The sequence below is a fragment of the Limanda limanda genome, chromosome 6 (assembly GCF_963576545.1).
Source record: "Limanda limanda chromosome 6, fLimLim1.1, whole genome shotgun sequence".
Classification (NCBI taxonomy): Eukaryota; Metazoa; Chordata; class Actinopteri; order Pleuronectiformes; family Pleuronectidae; genus Limanda; species Limanda limanda.
Window position 1 is genome coordinate 25782383 of NC_083641.1, and position 20947 is coordinate 25803329.

The 20947-nt window shown below is 44.5% G+C and overlaps 1 protein-coding gene across 1 annotated transcript in view; it reads right to left on the reverse strand.

Moving 5' to 3' along the window:
- Positions 1-20947, reverse strand: part of yap1 (Yes1 associated transcriptional regulator) — a 30669-nt gene that overhangs the window by 2296 nt on the left and 7426 nt on the right. Inside the window, exons 3-6 of the mRNA XM_061073242.1 lie at positions 12223-12347; positions 11317-11430; positions 3523-3686; positions 1130-1257 (exon numbers count right to left, since the gene is read on the reverse strand). Coding sequence (XP_060929225.1) covers positions 1130-1257; positions 3523-3686; positions 11317-11430; positions 12223-12347 — 531 coding nt within the window. The remainder of the gene's footprint in view (positions 1-1129; positions 1258-3522; positions 3687-11316; positions 11431-12222; positions 12348-20947) is intronic.

The window sequence follows — 20947 nt, forward strand, 5'->3', positions numbered from 1 at the left end:
AAAAGAGAGCAACAATGAAAAGGAGGCAGAGGAGACAAAGGAGGGAGTGAGGGAGACATTTGACAAGCCTATACTAATTAGCAGAGGGAAAAATATGTAGGCAGAGTATGGCAGGGGCAGGATGAATGAGGCCATTGTGAGAGCCGGGGGAGCGCAGGCAGCAGGGAGGAGGGGAGATTAGGTCGGCCTGTCTACTGACTGGACCACATGTTCTCATGGCCTGCTTGCTATTCAGACCTTTTCCTCTCTGCCGTCCTCAGACAGACGAGCAGGAAGTGATTTCCCAGGCTGCGACCGAGCGGCCTTCACAGGAGAGAGGTAGAGATCAAACCTCCTCTAGTCTCAGTCCGTGTGTCCTCACTCCTCCAGCTGTGGAAATCCTGTTATAGTTTGAGTATAATCCTGCAGCGTTTAGGTTTTTTCCTGCTTGGCCTCCACTGCAGCAGTCGTACACCAGAGGTCATCGTCGTGCAGTGGACTCCGGCTGAATGAGTCATTACCATGTGAAGAGGGTTAAGCCCAGAGACTGGCCTTCTGTGTTTTACTACTTGTGTAACTGAGGGAGCTCTCACCGGCAGGGTTCATAATACACATTTTGACCAAATGGATTTCCATGACTTTTCCATGACTTTTCAAGAACTTTGAACCAAATTTCCATGACCCAACCTTTTGTGAAATCTCGGGTGTGTACGTGAAAAAGTGACGAAATGTAGTATTTAAACTAACAATGAGAGTTCCAAGGCATTACAGTATACCTTAAATGACACAAACCGAAGTATGCCTGCTTATATTTTGAACGTATTTCTTTAAAAGCATATGAATTATTTAAAACTCGGCGTAAATGAACGACATGAAAATATGAATATAAGAAATTTCCATGACTTTTCCAAAACTTTTCGGATTTTTATTGTTTTCCGTGACTTTTCCAGGTTTTCCATGATCGTAGGAACCCTGCACCGGGGCTCCAACTCAAACCGGCCCGGCTCACAGACTCCCTGGAACACGACTCGCTGACTGAGCTCCTGCACGGACATTGCGTGTCTGGCCTGTTTGCTGCTGCACCGAGGGGGGGGGTGGGACATTTCTTTCTCCTGTGTGCTGTACAGAACGGACATCCGTGGAAACCAACCTGTTGAGGAATGGGTCGGAGCTGTTGGCGGTCATGGTGCGGGCGTCCTGGGCCATGGGCGAGGACACCGGGTTGGTGCTGCCATCTTGCTCCATGCTGGTCGGCAGCTGGTTCCTCAGAGCGAGCTCCTGTGGAAACGAGAGAGAGAGAGAGAGAGAGAAACCCATGAGCGAGCGACACTCACAATCCGACCCCGCCCAGAACCTCAGAGGCTAATCACACACAGATACAGTTTCAGGGAAAATATGCCGGAGCTGCTGTCTTTGCATAACAAGCTAAATTGAGGAATTGCACACAGCCTTTCCAACATGGTGACTCTCCATTCCCCCCCTCATCCAGAGTGTCAGATTACATGAGAGGGGAGGGGTGGGCGACCACAGTTGGAGACAATTGTTTTCTACACATGCTGCATCAGATAAGGCCGAGGATATGAAGTCATGTTGGTGTTTTCCCTCCGGACGCCCTGAGCAGGAAGCTGAAATGACGGCGTCACGGTTCCTGGGAAGTGAGGCTCAGAAATGACGAGGAGGAGGAAGAACCAATGAGATGTGACCTCCTTATTTTTAAATTTAAAGTGGTTGGCGAAAAAGATTAATGAAAGGGCCTTAATTCGCCCTTCCTTTAGCTAAGTAATGAGATACTCTCTTCCCCACATTTGCTTTTGCTTTCACATGTTGTAATTAAAAAGTGTTTCCTTGCCAAGATCTCTCTCCTCATGTTGAGGAACCATGAATTAAAAGTTCTTCCTTCTGTTTTGTCATTAGGAGAAGGTGCTATAGTCCCTGCTCAGGATCTATTCCCCAAACCTCCTTCGCACACACATAAACAATCTGATTTGGATTGTGAAGCACTGAAGGGTTATAAACTCTAAACATCCTCCATGGTTTTACTGGCTCTGTTATTGTGCATGTCTGAGCAGCAGCATCAGCAGAGCTCCACGCGGCTGCAGCTCCATGTGGAAGACATTTGGGTGGGGCAGCTTTTGCCCCCGAGTTGAACTCTCCACTTGATTCTATAGCCTGAACCATTTCTCTATTTCCTCTTATTTCTACAACACTGTGGCCTCGGCAAATCCAAACATGGAGTTTAGTATCTTTGAAAGGTTACAGGAATGTTTTAGGGGGGTTTTACTGGAATCGAGTGGGATAGAGGCGTCTCTCATTTTTGCAGTTTTTGACTTCCCACTACATTCTTGGTTTCACTGTCTGGGGTTTGGATAATTGAGCCGTTTGTACGTCATATGGAGATCTTTGATTATTTCCCCCTGTCATTAAAAGATTCTTTATTTATCCCTGTTTTACACACGACTTGCTCAGAGAGGAAGACAGGAAGTGAGATTACGTTGCACTGGTATAACCCGGTTAGTTGGAACACCTTTGTTTACATGCGTGACTTCTTTGTCATGCACACGCTCTCGGTAGAAAAAAAACAAAAACTAGAACAGGTAGGGAACCTGTTTGACGTGACTCAGAAATCTGGATGCTGTCGCAGAAATCAATCTGTGCAAACCACATTTCTCTTCATCCCTTAATTCCCCCGGTTATAGAAACCAGATTTCTCTCGCCACACTAATCAGGTTTGTTAATGTGCACAGTGCATGTGTGTGTGCTCTCTGGACTTTAAGTAAGGATGGTATAACTTATCATTCTCCCTTTACAGCCTGGTGCACACACACACACACACACACACTTGGGTCACTTCCTAAACTGGGCTCTTCAAACAACCAACGCTCATGGTAAACAAAGTCCCCAGCGCTGCCATTCATAATCATAAAGCTGTGTTTCTGGTGGTTGTGACACAACCTTGAGTAAACTGCCGTCCTGGGCTGCAACCCCCCCCCCCCCCGTGACACATCCCCTTTAGGAAGCAATCAAGTGACCACGGATGACTCAGCTCCTCAGTGCAGGGCGGTGTGTGATAATAAAAAGACACATCAAAGTGAGCCTGGGATCCACCACTGTACCTACGAATCATGACTCATTTATTATATTTAAAATCCAGATTGATTCACTCGTTTTACTACACAAACAGTTTGCCGGTGACCCACATGTGAGCAATCCCAGGTTCCGGTGTCCTGGCACAGCTGCCATCGCCTGAGAGTGTATTGACCCCGTGACCTTTGTGTACTCTACTACCCTTTTGTTTTCGTCTTTGTTTGATTTGCTAGCAGGATTGAGCTAAATCCATTCAACCGATTTCCATAAGATTTAGTGGAGGGGTGGGGAAGGAACCAAGGAAGAGCCAAGTAAACTTTGGTACAGATCAGGCACATTTAAATGATAGCTGGTGATATTTGGTGCAGATCCAAATATAAATCTGGATGTAGTGAATTTAAACATGGTCTGTGGTTCACACTTTACTTATTTCAAACACTTCCACTCTTGCTTCCTGACCTGTGGTCTCTGCCGGAGCAGCTCCTGTTGCTTCAGCCGCAGCCGCTCCTTCTCGATCTGCTGCAGCCGCATCTGGTTGTTGCTGCCCATGACGGCGCTGTGGATGCTGGGCGGCAGCTGGCCGGCCTTGCCCGGAGCACTCTGGGAGATCCTCTGGTTCAGGGCTGCACAGGAGACAAAAGGGAGATCAGATCAGTCACTCCTGTCAGCGGAACAGGTCGTGCACATGACACACACGTGCTCAATTTGAACTTTGCACACAGAGGCTCTACATGGCAAGTTTAGGCTTTGCAGAAATGGTCGGTTACTACGTTATGTTATAGGAAATCTAGGGGACATTGAACCTAAACCTGCGATTCCCGATATTTGGACTTTTAAACGAGTTGGTCTTGTTTATAGTGTAAATTGATGATCTAGTAGTTTCTCAGGAAGATCCTTTGACCTTGTCTCATTTGTATTAAACTCGATATTAGGGACATGTATATAAAGCAGCCTTATTTTAAGAATTCCTCTGTACTGGCAAAAACACCTCACGTCAAAAACCTGAATGAAGAATTATCTTGTTAACATGATTTATTTCCCGAGCTGGTAACGTTACCCTTATTCCTCATTTCAAATTTCCAACACTTGGACGCTAAAAACACAACACTACTCCACGCAAGGTCCTTCAGCAGTTTATAAATAATCCAGGAACTATATCTTTTAATGCGTGGCTGCATTTAGAAAACACTGCTCAACAAGCCGGACGACTTTGTCAGCACAGTGAACTTGTCGCAGCGCGGAGCCAGTGCAGCAGGTTGTGTAGGACGAGCGCCGTCCGGATACAAGTTTCCCACCTAGTGTCTGAAACAATCACTATTCCTGTAAGACCTGATCCCCTCCCACTCACTGACTAAGACAGGCTTTGTTGGTTTCGTACATTGCATCAGTCATGACTTATCCTTTCATTGTGCTTTTTCTCTCTCTCTCTCGCTCTCTCTCTCTCTCTCTCTCCTTCTACACAAATCGCAGATTATCCCTCCAGACCGCCGGCCTCCTTACGCCGGCCTGATGAGGCCACTTCAGCTGCTTTAATGAATGCAATATGAGCACATTATGCAAATCGGAACCCTGGGTTAATTTAAAATAGAGCAACATTGGTAAACACCGCTAGCGCTCTTAACTCCGGCTTCAAAGTTCCCTCACCCGACAAATGTAATTGCATTGTGCACTAACAAGCTCGCTATATGTTTACAATATATCGGAGCAAACGTGTGTGTGTGTGTGTGTGTGCTGGAAACACAGCTGCTCCCCCGTGGAATCTTTGTTTTGCTTTACTCTAGCGGGGGGGGGGGGGGAGGCTATAATAAACACAGGAATAAAAAAGGCCGGGGACACGGCGAATGCTGTAATCTATGCAATGCAAAGTAGGTCACGCGTTTTTTATCACTGTAGTGGAGACAGACAAGCAAATGTGCCTGACCACCAGGGGGGTGTAACGGTCACAGGACCAATGAGGAGCGCTGTTTGCTTTATGCGTTTGGAGCAAGCAACCAAAACAAAGCTCCAGACGAGGGCAGCTCCTCTCTCTCTCTCTCCCTGTCCCTGTAGCTGCTCGCTCGCCCGCCCCGGCACCGCTCTCATCACCATTCAATCACTGTTTACACTATCTCACCAGCTGAATGAACCGCGGCTCAGGGCTCTCCCTGGGAAGCTCCGCAGGCCACACCCTGCCCTGCCTTCCATCTCACCCCCCCCACTACTCCCTCCCTCCCCCCCGGCTCTCTGTTCACTCCCCTGACAACCCCACCCCGACGCAGCCACACACACAGCCACGGTGCAGCCTCCTCTCTCCCACACACATCCACCCGAATCCACAGGAGAGGGTGTCACTCCTCCTCCTCCTCCTCCTCCTTCTTCTCCTCCTTATCTCTGTCAGATACTGAGGCCTTTTGTGGCCGGATCCCTCCGCCGTCAGGACACCAGCTGTGGAACTGAGACCTCAGGAGTGATCCTCTGATATACGAGAGAACCACACGTTTAATTAGAATTCTGGTTTCAAACAACTTGGGTCTAATGTCACCGATAACACTGAACTCATGAGCTGCTTTCAGACACGCACCGGAACTCCTCCTCTGTACTTTCCTCCAGAGGAGTTTGACGCAAAAATGAAAACACGAGAAAATCAGGTGATCTCTGCAGCGGAGCTACGACGTCACTTCCTGCTCCTCTCGCCTGGAACCTGCAGATGATTTATTGCTGCTTGTAAACGTGTCTGTGCAGAGAAGCTCCCGGCAGTTTTTGTGCATGTTTGAAAGCTAAACTGTTCCCTCTCTGAAGTTATATATACATGTCAACGTTGCTAAAAGGCAGGTGGACCTCCCGTGCAAATATTATTATTTCAAATGACACTGGAGGTTTAGTTTTTATCTCGTGTGGATTAAACGCTGCCTTGTTTACAACCTGTCTCATGGGCGACCCGCTCATATTTCTCTCCCCAGAGGATTTATTGGACTGAAACCACAATGTTCCAAGGTCTTACCACTCTGGAAAATACAATATGTGCGTAAACGTGAGCTTGCAGGTTCCCTCGGTAAACCAAAAATATTAAAGACACAAACAAAAATGCCAGCTTTGTTCGCTTGGAGACAAAATATAAGGACAGACAGACGGATGGATGGATGGATGGATGGATGCATAGATAAACTGAACTCTGTGTCCTCCTGCAGAACAATTACACAACTTCTGCTTTAAAAAGGAGATCCACTAAAGCAGTGTGATCGCACGGCTGCATTTCTACTGAACCACTCGGTCAAGGACCACTTCACAGACCAAACAATAACTAATGTTGCTGAAAAGAACTATGCACAACAATGGGTATATCCAAGCAGGGAATTACATCTGCGGGTGAGATAGCAGCGAAGGACAGGTTCAGTCCAGGGCCAGGAAGATTAAAGCCTAAAAAAGGAGGCCAGTCCAGGCGGAGAGCAGTGTGTGTGTGTGTGTGTGTGTGTGTGTGTGTGTGTGTGTGTGTGTGTGTGTGTGTGTGTGTGTGTGTCTGTCTGTGTGTGTGTGTGTGTGTGTGTCTGTGTGTGTGTGTGTGTGTGAGAGTGGTAGAAGTCTGCAGCACATACAGGCGGCGATAGCTGGTGGGCCACCGAGATAAGAGACAACTTAATGCCGTCTGCCTTTTGTCTTCTTCACGCACTCCCGCTACACAACGAGCCAGCAACACAGGAACCTTATCACGCAATCACACAATCACACCGGCAGCCACATTACCCCACGAGATCACCTGGGGCAGGTCGAGGGGAGGAGGGTGAGGAGGGAGGGTGTGCCGGCGCTGGGAAGTTCTCAATGTGACCAGGGCAAAGCAGCTTTGAAGGCTCGGTCAATATTTGCCTGATTTCGATTTTAACAAGTCTTAAAAAAAAAGAAAGGCCCTTGGGAAAATGTTGTGTTTTCCAAGCGTCGAGATAAGTGGAGAAAGAGTCTGGATGTAAAACAAACACTGGTTTCTCATCGCACTCCTGTAAGGTCTGAGTGAAGCCAGCCTGCGTTGACCTGGCTCTGGAGTGGGGATGGAAACAAAAGAACTGAGTATAAAGCAGCCATCATGGAATTATTTCAATACTAATATATATATATATTTTTTTTTCTTTTACAAGATACCTTATTTACTAAGCTAAGTAACAAATAGAGTACTGTTTTAATTGTTTTTTAAGTGTCTTTTGTTTTAAATGTGTTTTTTTTAAATTTCATTCCAACCCCCTTTCATTTGGAGGGTGTCGCTTTTAAAAGAAGTTTCAAAATAAAAGCCTTTAATAAAAAAAGGCCTGTTTCTTTCAGTTGAAACAAAAATCTGCTCAAAGTGTGTGAATCATCAAAAGTAGGTTTCTGAGGACATTGTTTTTTTAAATAAGTGGCGATGCGAATATCGGCCTAGATGACACATGGAACTTCTCTCGCTCTTCATGGGAATATTTCAATACTCATTTATATATTTTATAAGATACCTTACTTATTACATTGAATAACAAATAGAGTAATGTTTTAATTGTTTTTTAAGTATTTTTTTTATTTCATTCCAACCCCCTTTCATTTGGAGGGTGTCGCCATTGTAAAAAAGTTTCAAAATAAAAGCCTTAATTTAAAAAAAAGGGCCTGTTTCTTTCAGTTCAAACTAAAATCTGCTCAAAGTGAGTGAATCATTAAAAGTAAGTTATTGAGAAACATTGTTTTTTTTTTAAAATAAGTGGCAATTCCAACAAATGGACAAATGGAACTTCTCTCGCTCTTCATCACATTAACGTCGGCCACTTCCTGGTCATGGATCAGGACGGTGAATCATGAGCGTTGTGTAAAACTTGTCATGTTGTTGACGTGCTCTGCTACACACAGGTCATCTACTGCACTTCTGTCCTTCCCTTTCTCCCTGTTAACATGTTTTCCTCCCTCTGGTTGAGAGTTAAAGAGCCGAGGGTGCTGCAGCCTAAATATCAGAGGTTGAAATCTAAAATAACCCGTCCCTACATACATGCAGAGCTCTGAAGGGTGGGTGAGAAAATATGATTCGACCCTTTAACCCGACCACGAGTGTGTCATGGAGGTGACATCCATAAAAAAAAAAAAAGGAAAAGGTGGCAACTCCTCCGACCGGGACGGCGGAGGCAGAAAAACATCACATGACGGTTAACGCGGCGACGAGTTTGACGAATGGCGAGCGTGAAAGCATCAGAGCACAACTGGAACAGGAGTGAATCTGTGTTTCTGTGCACGCCAACATCCCCCCCACCAGAGTGTGTGTTTTCCTGCTGTTCCTCTGTAGTAGGAGTATGTCCAGAAAACAACACCCCCCCCCCCCTCTGAACTCGCTGCTCACCACCTCGTTGGACCTCAAAGAGGATGCATGCTTATCCCGTCTGCGTTTTCCTTTCTCTCTCTCTCTCTCTCTCTCCCCCCTTCTCTCCTTTCGCCTTGCCTCTCACTCTCTCTGCCCCCCCCCCCCTCCTCTCACATTGGAGTTCTTTGACTGAAAAGGTCTGGAACAGATTAAGAGTTGGGACCACAGAATGAAGAGGCCTGGCAGAGACTCAGGTCTGTCTGGAGCGGCAGCGGCTCGCTCGCTCGCCCTGGGCCTCACGCAGGGGAGAGAGAGAGAGAGCAGTTCAAGGCGCTCCGCTGCTTTTCTTCTCAGAGCTCAAATTAGCCTCCATTATCAAAGCAGCTGGCTTATAGTGGAGAGAGAGAGAGAGAGAGAGACCTGCATAGCAGCGGCCGAGTGGATTCTGATGCAGAGGAGAACCGTTCTGTGCACGACTCGTGAAAAGGATATGACTCAAAAGAATAACATTTGTTTTTTTTTCCTTCAAGCCACGAGTTCATGTTCAGTTGTTTTTGAAGAAGATGAGTGGAACTTCGACAAAGTACGAAAACCAGCAGACGAGCAAACGTGGGAACACGTCTGAATGTGTGCCCGGAGATTTGTGACAGACAACACCTGAAGGATGTGTTACATTAACACATATTTTATTTTATTATATTATATCATATTATACTGTATTACACTGTTCACTGTTTTGCATTTTGAATTTCACTTTCTACTTCACTTTTTATATCTTCTGTCTTTTATATATTTCTACATAGATATGTTTATGTCGAAATAAATGCTACCTTGTATAAATATTAGAAAAAGTGAGTAAATTAGCAGTAAATAGTGAGTAAGTATATATTGTTTTTTATTATTGTTATTATTGTTTTTCTTATGTGTGGTGTATTTATTGTGTTTTTATGTTTCTATGTTCATTGTGTGCACCAATAACCAGAGACCAAATTCCAGGTAGGTGTAAACCTACTTGGCAATAAAAACCTTCTGATTCTGATTCTGACTTTATTCAAAAAGGTGGAATCAGATTCAGCTTGATGGCATCTAATGAGTTAAAATGGTCTCTCGTCCCCCCCCCCTTCCCCCCCTCCCTCACCCCTCACTCACTTTCAGGGGCCGAGCAGCTTTGTGTGTTCAAGACTTATAAATCTTCAAAGGGCTTTCGCCGATCGGGGGGCCGCCATCTCTTCCCAGCTGCCCCCCTCGCTCGCCTTACAACTCTGTTTTGAACTCTCCGGACTGACTCACTAACTCCGGAGCAGGTTACACAATTTCTTACAGAAGAAGAACAAAACTGCACTTTTCTGTGCGTGGGTTCGTTAAATACAAAAAAGAAAAGAAGTAACGCTAAAATTAAACAGGATAACCGGCTTCGTGCTGATTCACACACATGTTGACTTTGCGAACCCCACACGCCCCCCCTTGGGAGAACGCTGCTTTAATGAAGGGATGGCACCTGAAGCGTAAGTGAGTCAGAGTGACATAAGCAGCAAACCTTCATCTCTTGAAGCCTTCCTGGCACACAAGGGGGGGGGGCAGGGGGGGGGGATTAGCTCATTCCCATGGACGCAGAGTCCCGACACATGTAACGCGGCCCTGTCACTAATTCACCGGCCACCGGGCCACCACCACACACACACACTGAGAGCTAACTGTCAAACTGTAGCTGCGCCGGGGGGGGGGGGGATTAATGGCCAACTCAGCTGTTGCTCCGGCACTAAAATGGCTGACAAAAGGTTAGGTGCAGATCCTGAAGGTGGGGTGTAGGTGAAACTCGTGACTCGGGAGAAAGAAAACAATGTCGTGTGAAATGAGTCACGCAAGAATCAAATCACACTATTACTTTTTTGGGAGGATTAGAGCCTTTAACTCGGGAAAGTAAACCAAAAGTAAAACCAAAGTTTCAATCTAAAATGTTCTATAATTCTGAGTAGGGTTGCAAAGGGGCGGAAAGTTTCCAGTACATTTCCGGAAACTTTTCGGAAACTTTCCATGGGAAGTTAAGCTCGGGAATTTGGGGAATTAAAAAAAAAAAAAAAAAAGCAATAGTGTGCTGTGAGTGCAGGACTAGTCAGGTAAGATTCGATGATATTACTGGGGAAAATATATTAGCATGCTGATTGAGGATTGTTCATCTGTTCATCTAGCCTATTTCCATTCATTTATCCATCAATTGTAAAACATATTTACAGACGATTCCAATTGTTTGGCTAACTATTTATATCTCTGGCATTGCATTAGTGTTTTTTTATAAACTTTTTTCTCATCTTATTCTACAGAACAATGCCACGTGCACTATCTCATGTGTGGAGACATTTCACCCCATCCAATGTAGAAGGAAAGGCTGTGTACATTTGCAAATACTGTGCAAAGACCTATGTTAAGAATGACACAAAGATGCAGAAGCATATAGTCAAGTGCCCAAAGTTTCCTCAGGGCTCAAATTAGCCTATGACAAAACAAAATGTTCATAATTATGTCTGTATATGACAAGGTAAATACAGTTAGTATAAATCACCCACAAAATGTCGAGTTTATTCCCGTTAATTCCCAAGGAGAGTTTCCAACTTTGAATATTCCCGGAATTTTGCAACCCTAGACAGAAATGATATAAAGCTACCGTCACAGCTTTTTGAAGACTTGGAAGTTGGGCTGTGGGCTCGTTTTGTGCTCCTCTCGTGAAGATTATATTATTATAGTATATAGTATAAATTACCTACAACAGCTCCCGTATATTCCCGTTTATTCCCGTTAATTCTCATGGAAAGTTTCCAAGTTTGAATATTCCCGGAATTTTGCAACCCTAATTCTGAGTAGCTTTTACCCAATTATAAAACTATATAAATTTAATAAAAATCGGACAAACGTGTTTTCTTTACTTTGAAAACGAAACAAATCAAATCTAAATGCCTCTCGGCGCCAGAACTCACCGTAGCGTTGGTCGAGTCGCGGGTCGAGCCAGGACGTGGTCTTGTTCTTGTGGTTGATGTAGTAGATTTCTCCCTCTGACGTAATAGCTTGTTCCCAGCCGTCAGGGAGAGAACCTGCAGGACCAGAGGCACAGATCATAAAGATAGAGACGCTGCTGCTTCATCCACTTCCTCGACAACACTGCACGACAGAAGTATAATAAACTATCTATAATAAACTAACCATAACCCTAAACTATAGGGTTTGATTCCAGTATCCAGAAGCACAAGAACACTTCCCTACTGGACACTCACAAAATCATATCATTGCATCCCATTCCTATATCTGTAAATATATTCTCCGTATGTGATTTATGTCAGTGAGGTGTTTAAGTGTTTAAGTGTATAAGCTACTGGATGATCTAAATTTCCCTTGGGATTAATAAAGTATCCATCTATCTATCTCTCTATCTATATTGTAGATTGTAGAATGTGTTTTACATGTACACGCTATCAGGTTGTTGTTATTTTTTATTTTTTTTTAAGATTTACTCGTAGTTTGCCGGAGCAGTGACGATTCGAGAAACACAGAGATAGAGTTGACGGATGAACTCTGTAATCTGTGAGTCACCGAGCTCCCAAACATGTCAGACAGGACCTGTCACGTTCTGCCTCCGTCTTACTCCACCTAGGGCAAATTCCAACTGCATGGACGGATCGGAGGTGCAGAGTCTCCGTGGCGTGTAATAACTAGACCAGACAGCTCCCGACTTCTATGGTATACATTTGTAGAAGCGAAGCAAGTGCCTGGAAATAACGTATTTAAAAAATGAAAGAAATTGAACTTTTAAAAAAGGAATCTTATGAAGAATATCATGCAGCTACTACGGTAAAATGTAACTAACTTTTATGTGAACATGTACGCACCACTAGCTGGGGTCATTAGATTCTGCTGCTGGACCGGCAGGGAGTTGTTGGGCGGAGCTGCAACCTGGTTCATCTGGAGCAGCGCTTTGCGAGGGTCCTGCCAAGTGGTGGTCTGATCGATGTGACTGTGGAGAGACAACAAGGAGGCAAAATGAATAAGGGACAACAGTAATAATCAGTTGTGAGTTCAAACAAGGGTCTGTATCAATGCAGGGGGGGCAAGAAGGTCACATGGAGGAGCTAATGACCATAGATATATATTAAGACTAGATGTCTCGTCTGCATTGCCGGCCAACGGAGTCGAACGTCCGCACATGGCGGCCATCTTGCTAGAGGCAGAATTAAATAATTTATGCAGTGTCATAACTACATCTCTGACGTTTATAACAAACCAGACCGTTGAAAATTCGGTTGAAAATTGAGCAAGTTATGGTTATTTACCACTACCAACACAATGTTATGGGGGAGCAAGCTGCCTCTAGCAAGATGGCCGCCATGTGCGGACGTCCGGCTCCGTCGAACAAGACATCTAGTCTTTATATATATATATATATATATCTATGCTGATGACTGACTGCAGCTGAAAAACACTGAGTCCAACTTTCTGTAAATGACAATTGTTACAAGAAGCCAAACTCAGCTCCGCCTGCGTGGACGCACAATTCAGTATAGATCCACACGAGGCTGTCATCGTTACGTAGGGTTGAATAACTCTCTTACTGTATATATTGTTTTGTTTTATATTGTTTTATACATATATATATTGTTGTTTAATGTCTGATTGTTATTTATGTACAGTGCACTAACCACACCAAGGCCATTTCCTGTATGTGCAAATATACTTGGCAATTAAAAGAATTCTGATTCTGATTCATTCTCATGAAACTGAACGTCGTGAATAACCAATGAAGCAATGAATAATCAAGACAAGAATAAAAGTTAAGCAAATAAAATCCATTACAATCATCTGTGAACTGTAGAATGCGCTTTAAAATTTCTTCTTTAAAAACGTCCCGGAGGATTCAAAACAACTTTTGTGACATCAAACAATGTTTCTACTCGTCTGCTCCAGGGGCTCGTCCACGCTGGGGGGGGGGGGGGCTGGAACGGAGGGGAGGGTAGGGGGGGAGGGGAGGGGAGGGGAGGGGGGGTGCATTGTGTTGCGTTGTGTGAAGGCATTGATAATTAGTGCTTTGTTGGTACTTGTTGCTTGATTAAGATGGAAAGCTAATACAGGAAGCCCTCCTCTCTCCGAGCGGGACCCTCTCCATTGAGGGAGGGGGGGGGGGGGGGTCAGTCCCAGGGCTCAACGCAGGGGGTCTTTTTTTTTTTTTTTCCTGGAAGCGGCTCGGACACTGTGGAGTGTCAGGGGGCTTTAACAATCTGGCGCCACATTTACAAAGCTTTCACCTGCTGCACAAAGGCGCAGACTGAGCTACGACCTAAAACCCCACGATGCACTTGTTCTTTTTTTTGTTTTTTTTCCGAGCCATCCTATTTAAGGGACCCCCCCCCCCCACACTCATCTCAAACAAACAGGCACCAAAGTCCAGCAGCTTGTTTATGCAACACAACCCAACACTTACATTTATGGAGCAGGCCAAATTAATTCCAAATAGACAACAACAACCACAAATTTAAGAAAGTTTATGCAACGCCCTTAGAAATCTATCTACAGCATTGTGCCATAAGTGTGTGTGTGTGTGTGTGTGTGTGTGTGTGTGTGTGTGTGTATGTGTGTTCATTCGATCCACAGGCGCCATTAGCACAGGTTTTGGGAACAGCTGGGCGAAGTGAGAGATTGGGGATAGTTTCTCTCTCTCTCGGCCTCTGTGGTAATCCCAGCCTGCCTGTCTGCTCGCCATCGCCGGCCAGAGAGCGAGAGAGGGCCTGACTCAGCACTCCACCCCCCCACCCCCCCCACCCAACCCCCCCAGCCCACCACACACACACACACACCAACACACACACACACACAATGCAACCCCGTTTTGAAGCCCCCTCTTGTTTATGCTTTACTGATCAAAGGAGCTGCCAAATCCCCGACCGCAACCCCCCCCCGACCTAGCCCTCACACACACACAGACACACACACACACACACACACACACAGACACACACACCAACACCACAAACCAAGCAAACTAGCTGGAGCTGCTCAGACTGGGGGGGGGGGGGAAGACAACTACAGAAAAGAATGAAAGAGGTGAAAAAAAAACACACAAAAAAACATCTACGGAAGCAATCCCCCCCCCCCTTCCTGATTCCTATTGGCTGCCTGAGTTGCTGTGGTCCTGTTACACTCCCTGCCCCCCCCTTCGCTGCCTCATTCCCTCACTCTGGAAACTATGACATTTGTTCTGGGAGGAGTGGGGGGGGAGAGAGCAATGGGAGGAGACTGGGAGACGAGCACTGGGATGAGGGAAGAGAAGAGAAGGGAAGGGAGGCTTTATCGTAAATGAGAGGCCTGCACATCCTGGTTCACCAGAGACGCAACAACTGGAAAACATGAATGGAAATATACAACTTCCCATGAAAGGGAATGAGAGATATACAGTTTTTATGGGAGTGAACATTATAGTGAGCAATATTTTCTTTTCATTTGGATAACAATTGTGCTTCTTTACGGCTTTACTGGATATACTAGCCAAACCAAAGTATCCATCTATTTATCCAACTATCTATCAAACTGTAGCATAGGTTTCTTCCTTATTGTATGCCATGTAGAAATGTATGCCGAGCTGTTATTTGAGTAAAAAAAAAGTTTCCAGGAGTCTTTTGTTCTTATTCATATTCATACTAACCTACCCTACATTTTAATTTGATGTCACTGATACCTTTTGCTTTCATGTATATTACCATGTGTTTACACAGTTACGACCATATTGTCTTTACCCCCACCCTCCTTTTATTTTTCCAACATCTTCTCTCGGCGCAGATGAAAGAGCGAATATTGAATTTTCTGATCAAACTTTTGTGGCCCGAACTCAATCAAAACAGATGCAAACAAAGATTCAATAGAAGAAAAACAAAACAGAGGGAGGTGATAATGGAACAGCCGGTGATAATAGCGCAAGTCAGCACTGCACTGTATTCAAAGGAGCCGTGTATACGTGGGAACTGGGAGAGCTGGTTAATGAGTTACCGGGAGCCAATAATTCATCACTAGCTTTTAAAACTAAAGGATAATCCATTCACCCGACCTGCCCCGGACCCTATAAGGCCGGGGGCGGGGCCTATACTCTGCTTCCGGCCGGCCGGCGTAACATAAAACAAAACAATGTCCTAGCAACTGTTGGGACGGACGGCTGGAGGCCACCAGTTGCTGTTTCGGAATTGCTGATGATCTGCAACCTCCACCAGTCGCAACTGCTCGGTGTTGTCTTTACATGTCTCTGACACCACAGTGAGCTCAGCAGGACAGCCACACCGGACCCTCCCCCCAGCCCACCCAAAAAAAAAGCTCCGTCCCACCCTGGGGCCGGGCAGCGGACACAGAGAGAAGTGGCTGTGCTGTCCACACCAAAGCAGAAAGACACTTTTGAAAAGCAGTGTTTACACGTGCAGGGTTTGGGTTGTAGTCCAATCTGACCCAATCATTAACCAGAGTTTCTTTGGAAGTTAAAAAGACTGTTTGTCTTGAATCCACGTTTTGTAAGATTGTGAACAGATTCGGGCGCGTTTGACTTATCACCATTAGAATCAGTTGTAAGTGATTGAGATCAAAACACGTCAACACTGCTAATCTTCACGAGAGGAGCACAGAACAAGCCCACAAGCCAACTTCCAAGTCTAAAAAAAGGTAGCTTTATATAATGTCTGTCTAATATTAACGGGAATAAACTGGACATTTTGTGGATAATTTAAACTAACTGTATTTACCTTGTCATATACAGACATAAATATAAACATTTTGTTTTGTTATAGGCTGATTTGAGCCCTGAGGAAAACTTTGGGCACTTGACTATATGCTTCTGCATCTTTGTGTCCTTCTTAACATAGGTCTTTGCACAGTATTTGCAAATGTACACAGCCTTTCCTTCTACATTGGATGGGGTGAAATGTCTCCACACATGAGATAGTGCACGTGGCATTGTTCTGTAGAATAAGATGAGAAAAAAGTTTGTAAAAAAACACTAATGCAATGCCAGAGATATAAATAGTTAGCCAAACAATTGGAATCGTCTGTGAAAATATTTTACAATTGATGGATAAATGAATGGAAATAGGCTAGATGAACAGATGAACAATCCTTAATCGGCATGCTAATATATTTTCCACAGTAATATCATTGAAACTTACCCGACTAGTCCTGCACACTACAGCAGTAGTATGATGTTTTTATTGCTCAGCGTTTAATTTGCGTAGTTTTTTTTTTTTTTCAAAATTCCTAAAATTCCCGAACTTAACTTCCCATGGAAAGTTTCCGGAAAATTTCCGCCCCTTTGCTACCCTATTTCTGTCAAGTGGTTTCAACCATTTTCTCAAAGCGCCGTTACTGGAGTGCTTCATTTTCTTTTCCAAATCCGACTGTATCTTTAAAATGAAGCTAAATGGTCTGTCAAACCAATCTGAGATCCCACTGTGGACGAATGGACATTACAGTAAGAAAACAGTTTGGTTTTCAGTTGTGTGAAACACAGAAGACCAAATATAACCCATCATTATCTTCCTCACAAGGGGGGGGGACGACTGTAAATGGCCAGGTACTGCCATTCACACAAAAGCTGAGCGCTGTGGTTCAAACACGACCCGTTATCAAGTTGTCTGGCTCTAGCGCCGAGCTTCACTTGCTAATTTTCGCTGGAGCTGTCATCATGGTCGCCTGTGGCTGAGCCGAGCAGTGTGTGTGTGCACGTGTGTGTGTGTGTGTGTGTGTGTGTGTGTGTGTGTGTGTGTGTGTGTCTGCACAGAGCAGGACTCTGGATCCACCCAGACTCTCGACATCTCCTTGACTGATGGCACCAATTATCAAGCCGGCGTTTATTGTGCCACTGTTATTTATAATGTGTCTCCCAGAGGAAGGAGAGGGCGGAGCCTTTCGTTTAGACTTGACTTTGCTTAAGTACAACAACTTTACTTTTCAGTGTCGGTCACATGAGGATTGTGATTATTTTTTGTAAAAGTGAGATCACTGAAGATGTAACATCTCTCCTATGGGTGAACCCGAACCTAAACAAGAGTTCAACATGCTTAATAGGGACAGTTCACCGGAAAAAATTAAGATGCACTCCTTCATCTACTCACCACTGTGCCGATGGAGGAGTTGGTGAAGTGTTTGAGTTCACAAAACATTTCTGGAGTCTCAGGAGGAGGAACTCTTCTTCAGACGTAATAAAACAACAAAGAACATGCCTTCATGCTGCTCGTGTGGTGTCATCCAAGTGTCTGCAAGCCCCGACCTTCATATTGGACTCGAAACTAGGTCATCTACATCGTGTTATAAGCCTAAAGTGCGTCCGAGGGTCAGTGAATGCATCTTGTAGGAACATATCAGCGGACATTTAGGCTTATGACTTCGTTTCGAGTCAAATATGAATATTGGGAACTGCAGACACTTGGGTGAAACCACACACGAGCAGTATGGAGGCATTCTGCTGTTGTTTTATTACGTCTGAAGTCTCGGGCACCATTGACTTCAATTATATATCGGATTCGAATGCTACAAAGCACATCTGAGACTCCAGAAGTGTCTCTTCACCCACCAACTCCAACAGCACAGTGGTGAGTGAAGTTACAGTTTTTTCAATGAACTGTCCCTTTAAGGGGAGCCCATTACAGAAGTGTGAAACTTTCCAAGACTTCATTACAGTAGCCGGACAAACAACACACACAGGTGGCCTGTTTGCACCGTGAGCACCGTGGCGTTTACATCTGTCTTTAAAAAAAAGGAGATGGTTCCATCCAAAAAACAAGTGGGCTCCGAGTGAGCTCTTCTACCTGCCAGGACAGCGGATCACAGCTGGATTTAAAGCGAGATTGATTTTTTTTTTTTTGAAAACTGTCTCTCTTCAAAAGCCAGATGTCAGAAGCTGCATTTCACTGGTGTTAAAAAACAGGGGAGTGAAGCTATGGGGAGTGGAGCAGTGATGAAACACACCCCACAGCTGAGTTGTCAAATGTTAAAAATGGGATCCTCAGGCCACAGGGGCTCCACCCAGGGAGTACATGCTCGGAAGGTGGTTAAAGCCGATGACTAAAGAGAGCACTGAGGGAGGCCAGATGTAATCAGGCCTCTAAGATGAGGATGACCGTTTCTCCTCGAGTTGACTGGGGATGCCTGGCTGCCCCTCTATCAGCAGGGCATCATCAAGAGAGATTATTGGGGCGACCTCTGCGACCCTATTGTGGCTTTAAGTTTCCCTTTGAAGGAGTGTTTGTGTCATGGCGCTTCCCGATGAAGCAACTAATTCACCGAGCAGCGGGACCGATTGTGGCCGAACTGTTTCAGTTGTACGGCCGTTTGTTTTGGTTCTGGCCATTTTATTCCACTTCTCAGGGGTCGGGTCACAGGAGTCGGCTAACTAGGCAGCCAGCGACATGTCCCAGCCCCTCCTGAGGGAGGCCAGAGTACATATAAACGCCCCAGCGAATACTGGGACAACCGTGGAGTCTCCTCCCAGTTGGATGTTACGAGAAAACCTCCAAAAGGAAGACACCAAGGACTCCAAATAACATTCCAAAACTACCTCAACTAGGTCTCTTCCATACAAGGAAGGAGGAGACGAGGAAATCCAGGCTAAATCCATTCTATTAAGTTTTCAAACGTTAGCTCTGTATCAGACAAACTTCTCCATCTTAGTCGCTCAAAAACTTTGCAGGGAGTGAGAAGAAGTACAAACTTATCTAATCACAACCCCAACCCAAGTATAATAATACAAAATAAGTATCTTAGACGTAACCAGCTTCCTATATAAAGGAATTTCACAGAGAGAAAAGAATATGGCACTGTTAAAAGGTGAACCTGGGTTAAAGTCCACAATGGATTGATTTTTGGCAAAAACGTAGGCGAGCGCTATTAACAACTTTAAAACTTCTTTGCCAAATCACATTTGCCGCTAATACATATCATATTCATACTTTTAAATAGAAAAAAATACAAATGTTATGCTTTATGGCAACACACAAGCTATTTACAAATATTTTTCTATAAATAAAAATACAGTCCGAGCACTTTCGGGAACCCCACCTGAGAGGGTCCGCTGTCCAGATACTACGTCTCTGTGGCGATGCCCCCGGTGACAGTGGAGGCATTGATGTCTGGGACAGAGGTGTTACATCAAGACTTTGGTAAACACCAGCCTGACTTTCTCACAGTCCCATTTGTGTACCGAGCTGACAGGCCCCAGTGGAACAGGAAGGGTCTTGTCTGTGTGTGGTCAATAAACCAAAAGTTTGTCAAACACAAAGTTGCCCAGGACGAGCGCTTCACGCAGACTCGCGGCTCGGGCTTCCCAGCGCCATTTGTGAGCAGCATCAGCTCATAACAGCATTTATCGCTCCCAGCTTTTGGCTGCAAATTAGATAATTGATAAAGGAAATATTTAAGTATTACGAAGTTTACATACTGAATCATATAGTGCAAACCTTCATTGTAAACAAATCTTTATTTGTGTTTTATTGTGCGTTTAGCATTGATTTAAAGAGCAGTAAACATACTTTACTAAAATGCGCTCATACTCTAAAGCTGCTTTTAAAGATGCAGTCAATTAAGCCCAACATTTTCCAGAGTTAATGTTTAGGAATGGATTTTGGTAAAGCTGCAAATTAGATAATTGATAAAGGAAATATTTAGGTATTACAAAGTTTACATTAGATGTTAAGCAAGAATTTAACTATAAAACTTAAATAAATGTTTTAGAAATAATGTTTCATCTTCATAACAAAGGATTGTGGGTATCGCTGTCATTAAAAGATGCTTTCCACGTATATATTTATGCACCAAAAAAATCAAACTTAAGTTCTTTTCATTGTTCACTACTTAATATTGATAAAACCAGAAAACACCAATGCAAAGATGCTTTTTTTCTGCTCTCAAAACTTTAGAAACAAGAAATCACAATTTTCGTTTTGCACAAGCTAAATAGTATAAAGTACAGATGTCTGCAGAAACTCTCAATACTTGCTACACAGATATAAGTACAGGGTAAAGTCTAAGTAAACACTGATCCCTCCAGCTCTCATTGGGGGTCTTGACTTCTATTTAGTGCAACAGATGTTCAGGAAACTCGAGACACACTGGAGTTGCACCAGTGATCAGTTGGTTTGGTTTTCCTGGTTTTAAAATCGGAAGCTTGCAGCTATACAGAGTAAAAAAAAAACACACAGGACACTAAAATGCACACAGAGAAAGGATTCATCGGATCTGACCACACTGGAGAATCTAATCATTTTACAGTGGTGTGTTTTCTTTTTTTCCAGTTAAATATAGAAGAAGAAAAAAAAGACACAAATCAGCCGCTCTACGTTGTGGGAAACCAGCCTCGTAAAAACAGTTTAGAATCCAATTGAGAAAAGACAAAAGTGTCCATCAACACACACGGCTCTACCTGCCCCTGAGGGCACACAATAGCTGCCCCCACCACCCAACCCAGCCCCCCCAAAGCTTCCCTCTGCTTAGGGCTGACTTCCCACGGACTAAAAGCTCATTCAAAGCTGCATTTAATAAGCGCCCGGAAACAGTGATTACCCCTCCTGGTTCACCGGTGTGTCTAAATTAGAAACC